Source organism: Papaver somniferum, chromosome 5, assembly GCF_003573695.1.
Source record: "Papaver somniferum cultivar HN1 chromosome 5, ASM357369v1, whole genome shotgun sequence".
NCBI classification, from domain to species: Eukaryota; Viridiplantae; Streptophyta; class Magnoliopsida; order Ranunculales; family Papaveraceae; genus Papaver; species Papaver somniferum.
The window spans coordinates 64,557,337-64,568,652 of NC_039362.1; the positions used below are offsets into that span (position 1 = coordinate 64,557,337).

At 36.8% G+C, this 11,316-nt stretch overlaps 1 protein-coding gene across 1 annotated transcript; it reads left to right on the forward strand.

The window, feature by feature from the left end:
• Window positions 1–10,269: 10,269 nt before the first annotated feature.
• On the forward strand, window positions 10,270–10,770 carry LOC113279130 (Werner Syndrome-like exonuclease). Its single transcript, XM_026527835.1, has one exon. It carries the CDS (start codon window positions 10,270–10,272, stop codon window positions 10,768–10,770), a length of 501 nt encoding a protein of 166 aa, XP_026383620.1.
• Window positions 10,771–11,316: the final 546 nt, after the last annotated feature.

The window sequence follows — 11,316 nt, forward strand, 5'->3', positions numbered from 1 at the left end:
GCGAAATTATCAATGACACAGCATAACAGCGTCGCAGAACAATTTCAGAAATGATAAAATAAATGACGTCATCTAAGATCACGAGAAAGATGTGATAGTCTTGCGAAGATTAGAGAGTTTGCGAAATTAACATTTGTAAGGTTGCGAAAATGTCGCAGACCATACCCAAAAATAAAGGACAGATTAGCTGTCATCCACTATGTATTTCTCGTTCGAGTTGTAAAGAAGGGGAGAGATCTTTTTTGAGTAAAAGACAAGTAAATAGGAGAGAGAAAGTTCAGAGCAGAGATCACTCTTGATTTCTTTATCTTTTCTTGTAAGAATATTCAAAGATTAATCAATAAAATTAAGAGTGTAAACCTAAAAATGAGTTGATTAATAATGAAATCATATGAGGGGTGTAGTGTAGGATTTCCTGCAACTACATAATGGCGCTAGAAATAGGGACGTGTTGAAGATTATCTTAGAAAAAGCTGAAGATTGATATTGAGATTTGTGAAAATTTAGAGTGATTGATTAAGAATTTTCCATAATTTCTTGCAATACTGTTAACATTGAATAAATGGCTAGAAGAAGAAATACATCCGAACAACCGATTACTGTTAGAAGAAGCAAAGGAATTGCCGGAAGAGAAAGAAGTGAAATGGGAGAATCTACTAGAATGAGAAGTAATAGAGAAAATCAAATTCAACCACCAATTCAACAAACACTAGTTCAAGGGAGGAATACAGATTATGATAGGGTGAGCATACACACTTGGCAATCAAATTCGGCAGAAGAAGTAGAAGAAGAGCAACAAAACGGAAATTATAGACATGAAGAGAGAAATCAAGAAGTAGATGAAGGAATAATTCATGGAGATGAGGAAATTGGAGCATTAGAAACGTTGAGACGAAAAATACATGAAGAAAGAAGAGCTGAGGCAGAAGAACGTGCAAATTTAACAAGGCAAAATCACGAATTAAGGATGGAGAATATAAGACTACAGAATAGATTATCGAGAAGTATTACAAAATCATATTCAAGATCGACTAGAAGAGAAATGAGGCAAAACTCACCCACAATCAATGCTGGAAACAATATTCAAGAAGAAATATCAAATTCTAATGAAGAATATCGCGAAAATAGAGAAAGAGCTGATGATCGTTATGTTCCACAAAATGAAAATTTTGATGATAGGCAAAATGGTGGAAATCAAGAGAACGAACAACATCAGGGACGAAATGACCAAGATGGCGAAGGAAATCGAGAAGAAGGAAGAAGAATTTTACATGTGAGAGAAACTCAAAGAAATCAACAGATAATTGAAGAAGAAATTGAAAGACATTATGCTGAACAAACACGTTTAATCTGCGAACGTGAAAGATTGAGAGAGGAAATGGAAGAACAAGAGTTTCAGGAGACAATTCGCCAGAACAATCATGACAATCGAGAAAGAAGACGTACACAAAACCAGAATAACGGTAATCTCAATGAGGAGTATGATAGAGTAAAGAGGATGGCTGAAAGACAGCGAGTTGAATTGATAAGAAGTGAACAAAATCATAGAGGGGAAAATGAAAGGCATCATCATATGCGAATTCAAAATAGAGATGAGGAAGAGAATCGCAGAAGAAGACGAGATCAGGATAATGAAGAAGAAATGCAAAATTTCGCGAGAGAAGATAGACATGAACGCAGAAGAAGAGAGGCAAAGTTAAAGAGACCAATGGATCAAGATTCAGGTGTAAATAAACAAATCTTGAAAGAATTAGAAGAAATGATAGGAATGCTAAATAATAGAGGAGAAGTAAGTAGAAGACAATTGGATGAAGCAATAGAAGAAGCTGCGAAAACTCCATTTACAAGGGAAGTACAATTAGGAGGAATACCATCGAAATGCAATTTGCCCGTATTAACCAGCATTTTTGATGGAACAACTTGTGCAATTCAACATATTAAAGCCTATGTGAGGTGCATGTTACAATGGGAAAATCATGATGTCGTATTGTGCAAATATTTCGCATCCAGCTTAACAGGAGAGGCGTTAAAATGGTTTGAAGGTCTACCAAAGAACACAATAACCTCCTTCAATCATTTACAGACTACATTCTTGGGGGCGTATATAAGTAATAATTCCTCGCGACCTGGTATAGAAGATGTGTTTGGATTAAAACAAAGGATTGGCGAAAGTTTGAAACACCTGACTAAAAGATGGAGAACTATGTGTAGCGAAATGGCTGGCCGTGTAGATGAGAGATATATTATATTATCATTTATCAATGCTATGTTTGCAACAAACCTATTGTATGTCCAAATTTTCAGAGTCAAGAATACGATCACAATGACTGAATTGCGAGAACTTCAAGAAGAATACATTGCTCTAGAGGAAAGGCAAAATGAAATGGAATCATATCCAGTTGCGAACACCAGCTCACAAACAGCGAATGCAAGCTTATTACCCAAGCTAATAAACACAGTGGCGAATACTTCGCAAGTACAACAAGAGAAGGTGACAAGTAACAATCAACAGAAACTGGTAGCTATGGGAAGCCGAGATCAAGAAGAGTATGAAAGAGAAAGAAATTTCTACAATCGTGGAGGAAATAACAAGATTCAAAGACTCGATCAACCGCAAGAAACTTATGGAGGTCAAAGACAAAACTATAATAGAGGACAAGGAGGTCACAAGGTAGTATGGGAAGAAATCAAGATGCCACCTCTAAATGCAAGTGTGGAGAAGATATGGGAAGCTATAATCTTGATGGAGAATATACCAACACCATGGAACATGGGAACGGAACCACCTCCAAACCACAGAAGTCATGAGTTTTGTTCTTATCATCATTTTCATGGACATACCACAAATGATTGCAGAAATGTAAAAAGAATTATTTTGAGAATGATAGATCAAGGAAAACTAAACGACTTTCTGGTAGGGCATCCACAATCTCAACCACTGCCACCACCACCAGAACATCACAAAATGAATACGATGAAAAAGAAAGAAACATTCTTCATAGAAGTTGGTGCAAAAGCAAAAAATCTATTCTGTCACTCTATCGTACATTCATATAAGACAATTGAAGATTTTCATGATAATGTTTTGAGTAGAGTGTTCGCAAGAGATAATGATGGAAGAGAAATTATGAATATTGCGAAAATCTCGCCACTAGAGGAATGGCAGAAACAGATCATTTCTTTTACCGCAGAAGAAATTCCCGAAGGAGAAGAGGTGCATGACAATCCATTGGTGGTAAAATTAGAAATTAATCCAAAACCGAAAGAAGATGAGGATGATGAAGCTGAAGATTCATGGGCAATCAATAGAATTCTAATTGATACTGGAAGCTCTGTGAACATCTTATTTTATCATACTTATAAAACCATGGGTGGAAGAGATGATGATCTTATACCATCAACATATAAGATATATGGTTTTAATGGTACTGCTAACAAGCCTAAAGGGGAGGTTACTATGCGAATTCCATTGAAGGGAATATCTTCTGAAATCTTATTTGTGTCGTTGATGTAGAATCACCCTACAATGCGTTAATTGGTCGACCTTGGCTACATGGGATTCTAGGTGTAGCTTCAACTTTCACCAGTGCATCAAATTCCCTCACCCCAGTGGTGTAGGAATCATAAAGGGAGATTGGGTTGAAGGAAAGAGGTGTTACGAAACTGAGATAGAATCTTGCGAAGGAAGAGCAAACAAGAAGGAAAATTGGCGACACAAAATCAAAGATACACAAAGAAGTGAGAGGTTGATGGTGGATACAATCGAAAGGAAAGGAGAAGAGATGTTGCGAAATTAATGCTAGCTCAGAATAAAAATGAACATACCACTACTAAGGAAGCAGAGTAGCAGAAAATAATAAAGAAGCAGAGGATGACAAAGGTAATAAAAACAAGAAATGTATGAATGATTAAGTTGTTGCGATACTCTCGCAATAAGCAAAATTCTCAAAAATACATTTGATTGAATGGCAAAATTGAGATTGCGAAATTCAGATACAATATATGATTTGCGAGACTCTCGCAGAGATAATGAATTTTACAGAAATAATCAGAGAAAATGACAAAAGAGAAAGAGGCAAACCTTTATGGCGTACACCCTAGTTCGCGAATACAATTTCGCAAGAGGCAAATGTAAGACCTAAAGTACGTCATATAAGGGGGTACCTTGCATGACTCAGGGAAAGGCTACACCGCCACCGGAACCTGAGTCATGGAGATTTGGGGTCAATGAAGCCCATCCGGGAGAGGCACCTTGGATTCTCAGCTTAAGCATATGACTTAGGTTGGGCGACTAAGGTAATAAGGACTCTCCCAAGGAGTGCAGATCTGATCAAGGCGCCGAGGTACACGGTTGAGTCAAGAGTGCCAGAGACGTTTGAAGCGTACTTTGCCATTCTTGACAAGTCTTGGCTTATACTGCACTCGGCCTGAAGAAAACCCCACTTAGGGTGCAGTCTCGTAACCAAACCCTATAGGTAAAAGGGATAAGAGGCTGCGAAAACAACTGGTTGTTGTTAAGACTGGATGGGAGGAGCTAACCTTGTATGGTAGAAGTACGCCTCCTTGAAGGGGCAACCAGGGGGAGATAAGGGCGGCACCCTCCATTAGGGAGCTGATAAGTGTCTTAAGACGCAAATGTCATGAGGCTTTTTATTCGCAAGGATATTAAGGCTTGTCATATTTGTGCAACAATCCTGAAGAGGCAATAATACAAAAGAAAAGGATAAGACGAGATCAATGGGTTTTCGCATGAAAGTGCGAAGACGTCCTGCGATTTCGTCGCAAGACGGCAATGTCATGGGGCTTCATTTTCGCAAGAATATTTAGGCCTGTCATATTGTCGCAACATTCCTGAAGAGGCCATAATACAAAAGAAAAAGTTAAGGCAAGATCAATGGGTTTTTGCATGAAAGTGCAAGGACGTCCTGCGATTTTGTCGCAATGACAAGAGGTGGCATAATAAGACCTTTAATTAGGAAGGCAAAATAAGACCACACAGGAATGAGATTTTGAAAAGAAACAAAATTCACTTCGCATAAGATTGCGAATTATACATAGAAAAATTTTTTATGAAATCTCTCATTTGGATTCAAATAACAGAGGCAAGTATGGGAATGTATGAAATTAGAAAATGTTATTTGTCTCCATATGAGAGATTTACTCAAAGATTCAAGAATTAATGATTATATTGATTAACTGTATTGCAAAGAAGAATTGTTTTAATTAATGCAGGTCAAAATGAAAGAAACACAAATATACAGAAAGAAGAAATAAATGTACAAGTATTACAAAGAATCAAAGAAAGAAAGTAAAGACTATTTCTTAGTTAATCCTTCATTATCTTCATCAGACTTGTTCCTTCTTCGTCTGCGTCAGAATCTTCATCACCATCAGAACTTCCATCACTATCAGATTCTTCATCGTCAGCTTCGCTATCAGAGATAATCAAACTGGGAGTATTCTGTGGGATTTTCTAAAGACAAGGATAATCAGAATGTGGGATATTATGATCGTCACAAACCATTTGGTGGATGTTTGATTGCGAAAATGCATAGCGTCATTCTTAAAATTCGCAACAGTGATCTTGATTTGATTCTTTAATCTAGAATACTTGTCGTTGCGAGAAGAAAGATTCTTTGCGAGTTCCTCCTTTTCAGCTTCAAGTTCTTCAATCTTTTCACGATATTATTTTCAGAATCTGCGACAAAAAACAATCAATTATTAACTTGATGAGAATTCATAAGAAGCAAAAGATTAGTAAAGAAGAGCAGTTAGCAACCTTCTCTGTCAGAAATCATATCTCTAATCAAGGCTGTATGTTCAACTTGGAGACTAACATTTACACCTAAATCTTTTCTAGCATCATCTAAATTTTCGCAGCCCAAACAAATTCATCCTCACTACTTATAAGAAGACGAGAACGAATTTGATTTTCCCTTTCGCAGAGTTCGATATTCTTGCGGTTAGCTTCATCTCGTTCAAGTTGAACTTCAAGAGAGCCTCTTGGAATTTCGCCAAAGCCTTGGCACCTTGATCAGAGATACGATCCTTATCATCTATGAGACCGCTAATTTTGGTTCTTAACTCATTGGTTTTCTCTTTAGAATCAAGGAGACGCTTAAATCGGTTGGCTAAGCCTAAACTAGATCTATGATCAATTTCTAAGAGGCGAAATTTAGATCTAAGCTCATTTAGAGAAAGAGATGAAATTCTATCATTTGAGAAGCTATTTAAGGAATTGTTAAGACGCTCAAGAAGGGTATCATTATCCAAGGCATTAGGAAATGAACGAAGAAGGGTAGCTTCATCAGAAAGACCATAAATGTCTGCAAAAAGGATCATTTAAATAAGATAAAACAACAGGATGAATGAATAAAGGGAAAAGAGAAAAGTAACATACCGTAAAGCTGATTATTAGCTTGCTGAAGACTAGAGATTTTGTTCTTATACGAAGAAGAATCAATTTCTAATTGTCTATTTTTCTCGCGAAGACCTTTAACTTCAGCTTCCAATTCTTCATTCTTTTTGCGAAATTGAAGATTCTTCTTTTCAAGATTTTCGCGTCTTCTCTCTAGATCTGAGGCAACAGCAAAAGAAGCTTTTCATCCTGCGAAAAAGAAAAATATTAATATAGAAAGAAATTTTGAGTTATAACAATGAAGAAGTAAAAGGATAAAAGTATACCAGACTATTGAGAGAATGCAAGAAGACGGGAGTCACTGATCTAGAAACTCCACGAAGAGAGCTATCACCATCTAGTAAAGGGACATCGCAAAGGGTAGCGGAGTTTTGCAGGTATTTACGAATTGGTTATCTCCCATTCCTTGTAGAGAATCAGAAAAGAGGCCAGAAAGCTTAGCCATAGAAGATTCAGGTGGAGAATCTTCAGTTGCAGCAAGATCATCGTTGTCCTCATCACCTTTGTCACTTTCGCAATTTTCGTTAGGAGGGACATTTGAAGGAGAAGAAGTACGAACTTTCCTTTTCTTTGGAGGAGGACCAGTTGATTTTTCCCTGCGAAGAGCACCTTTACCTTTATCACCAATCTTCGCAACATCGGCAGATTCTTCTACTTCAGCAATAATCTTCACACACAGACAGAAATAAGAAATGGAAGCATGGAAGTAACAGTATATTGTTTAAAATCAAAAGAGAAAATTGAAGAAAATTTAAAATTATAAGAGAAAATTTCTTACCTCATCCGTGTAGGAGCGAAGAGCTAACAGAGTACTAGATTTCCCAGTTCTGCTATAACTATCTTTCAGTTTTTGGATCTGCGGAATGCCGCAAAAGTTAGCGAACAGAATAATAAAAATCAATAAATAAATATAAAGTGAGTTAAATGAGAAGAAACATACCTCTTTCTCCTTTTCGGGACAAGAGAAAACCGAAGGTTGATAAGCAACGAGATTCGCCGGAAGAACATTTGACCCAGCAATGTAGGGTCCTTTTAGCATTAAAGGAAAAAAACACCATTTATCATCTTTAGATTGGCGAGGAGTTGTGTTTTTACCAGAATGCCAGTCAATATCTTGCATAAGAACTTTGGCTTCATCAATCTTATCTTTCATTTTTAAGCGAATACCCCAGCGAGTATTCTCTTTCTTCATGGAGATAAGTTCATAGTTCTCAAAGAAATTCGCTACTGTGTATTTCTCAGCAACTATCTCTAGGTTTGCGAATTTAGGATCTCTAAGTTCTTTGGAGTAAAGAGATCCTCTACCAGCACCACGATTAGCGAACTCCAACATCAGACGGATGCAGTCCCCACTCAGTTGGAAGATAGCTCGCGAAAATCCCGAGTGAGCGAAAATTTCATAAAATAAAGCAAGATCTGGGTTATAACGAGGAATAGGAAGACCTGCGAGAATCTGACCTAGAGAAAATATGATTGATTGATCATCACAATACTGATCAGAGAAAAGTTTGACAGAAAGAATTGATTTGGCATTTTCACCAGGAATGGTGGAGAGTGTGAAACCTTTATCAGCAAGATATTTTTGGACATCTTGTAAATTCTTTTCATATATATGACCACTTGGAGTCATGTTCGAATATAGAGTATGGGAATGAATCAAAAATAAGAGAATTGAAGGAGAAAAAAGTTACAGCAGCAGAACTTGCAGAAGAATAACAGAATTGCAGAGACGAGAGAATAAAATTAGAAGAGAAAGTAAAAAGAAAAATAGAAACAAGAGTAAGATGAGTATATAAAGGAGATTTTTTTTACTCGAAGAAATAAACACCATTAAGACGAAGAGACGTGAGCGGTTGAAAAGTAGCGGTTACAGAAGACGTGTCAAGAAACAAATGGACGACAGAATACGTGTGATAAATGCAGAATATGAAAAGATGAGCAGTTGCGGCATTTCTCACATCATTCTCTACTTTGCAGAGAAGATATGAGAAGAGGCAAGATGTAGGATCAGAATCTCACAATGACAATGTTTCAGCGAAATTATCAATGACACGGCATAACAGCGTCGCAGAATAATTTCGGAAATGATAAAATAAATGACGTCATCTAAGATCACGAGAAAGATGTGATAGTCTTGCGAAGATTAGAGAGTTTGCAAAATTAACATTTGTAAGGTTGCGAAAATGTCGCAGACCATATCCGAAAATAAAGGACAGATTAGCTGTCATCCACTATGTATTTCCTTATAAATAGTCGTTCGAGTTGTAAAGAAGGGGAGAGATATTTTTTGAGTAAGAGACAAGTAAATAGGAGAGAGAAAGTTCAGAGCATAGATCACTCTTGATTTCTTTATCTTTTCTTGTAAGAATATTCAAAGATTAATCAATAAAATTAAGAGTGTAAACCTAAAAATGAGTTGATTAATAATGAAATCATATGAGGGGTGTAGTGTAGGATTTCCTGCAACTACAGGGAAAAAAAGGGCAAACTCTTCCTATGCAGGCTAAGGATAATATTAGGCTATAAAGGCATTTCACAATTGTTTACATTTGAGTAGTACTATTAGACATTTCACAGTTATGGCAAACACTGTACTGCACTTCATCTCCCTTAACTCTTCTTGTACTACCTAATAGTACTACTCAAATGTAAACAATTGTGAACCGCCTTCGTAGACTAATATTAGCCTAATAGTTTTATCCTTCATAGTAAGAGTTTTCCCTTTTTTTTCCTTCATAGAAAAACTTAGGCGAGGAGATTACTGGGTCGCATAGTAAGAGTTTGCCATAGCTGCTCATTGTTTTGTAATTTTTTTGTAATTTGTAGTAGTGATAAAATTTTAAGTCATAATTAGTTACAGAGATGCTAGACACACCGAAGTTTTACACTTTGTTGCGTCCCGGCGGAGATCGCACTGCAAGTACCTAGCATGCTTAGCATCGGAATTGGGAAGGGCAGAGGGATCGCGCGGACCTTATCTTGCGTGCTTAGCATCGAGATTTGGAAAGGGCAGATGTGGGCCCATCATCTTCTCACACGGTACCGAAGCTCGGTGGTTTGTTTCACTGTGTCAATCATTTCCGTTATTCTCTTAGAGCAATTCCTATGGGATGAACAAACTCAGAGTTTGTTCATTTTTCTCCCACTATGAAATGAACAAACCAAGAAAATAGATGTTCAAATGAACACATCTTTTCATTTGAACATCGAGTTGGAACATCAGACGCGCGTCTGTTGCAAAGACGCGCGACATCCCTACTAGCGCGCAAGCCAAGAAGAAACGCGGGCGTCACTAGCATGAACGCCCACTGCAAATTCAGTTTTTTTACTAATATTTTTCTCATTTTATCCTATTTTATCTCACTTTTATCCTATTTTATCTCACTCAATCCTATTTTATCTCACAAAAATATGATATTTTATATTTCAACTTTATCCTACAATGCATTTGATATTAAAAATAAATACTAATGGGGCCCTAGAAAACCAAATCGGTTCATTTTGCCCTGCTTTACCATAGTGGAGAAACCCGTTTGACCATCCACGTGGCTGAACAAAATTTTAAGTTTGAACATTACCATACAAACTGCTCTTAGTTTGAATTGGAAATGGGAGTATTAAGGGTTCTTAATTACTTAACTCTGATTCTCCCACTCCATAGATAGGAACTCTTCCTTACAGCAGAGTCCGATGGGTTTGGTATGATTGAGTCATTTTTAAAGGGCATTTTGGTCCAGAAAATATTGAATCTAACTCACAGATAAATCAGCGAGTTGAGTACGAGTTTTTCATTTTTATTTTGAGATTTTATTCTCTCTCTAGAAAAAGCACAAACCACCACCACCACCACCATGGGAATTTTCATTCATGATCTTCCAAATCACTACCCAGAAACACAACAAGTTTACTCTGTAATCATAGACGATGATCGAATCAGAACAGTCGTCACTAAGTATTCTTCAACAGTTGATCATTGGATTAGCAGGATTAACAGTGATTACAATGGAGTACTAGATCATTTTATCGTTGGTCTTGATGTAGAATGGAGACCTGCTTATGGACGTTACAGAAATCCAGTAGCAACATTACAACTCTGTGTTGGTCGTAGATGTTTGATTTTCCAAATCAAACATGCAGATGAAATCCCTTTTTCTCTTGTTGAGTTTCTCGGAGACCCTGATTTTACATTTATTGGGGTTGGGATCGATGAAGATGTTAAGAAACTTGATGATGATTATGACTTAGAAGTTGAGGTTGTTGTTGATCTTAGGTATTTGGCTGCTGATAGGTATAATTCGAAGGCACTCAAGAATGCTGGGTTGATGGAATTGGCTGGAATTGTATCAAAATAATGGTGATATTGAAAAACCTAGGCATGTTACTATGAGTAACTTGGAGGATTATTGGCTTTCTCTCGATCAGATTAAGTATGCTTGCGTTTCTTTCCAGATCGGTAAAGAACTTATCTGAAAATGGTGTGAATCGTCGATTTCCGGTTTTGTTATGTTTTTTTTGCATGCTTGTTTAGGAAGATGTTATTAGGTTCTTAGTGTCTTATGCTTTTTTTTATTAGTGATATAAAAGATGAAGTTAGGGTTTCAAGGTTTTGGATGCGAGTAAAAGAAGATCAAAGTCAGGGTTTATGTTAATGACTTTCTCTGTAAACAGTTTCAGTTTTTTTTGTTGATATTTCTTCTACTCTATTGTTGTTATCTAACAAGCCTTTGATTAAATTTAAAAAAAAAAAAAGAGTACGAGTTTTTCACTCCCTTGATCCAAAAATCCCATCCCTATAACAAAAGTGTTAATTTTTAGTTCACATGAAAAACTATTACTTGGTCCAAAAATCCCCTCCCTTGATCCAGGAAAGGAAACTCAAATTACCCATAAAAAACTAT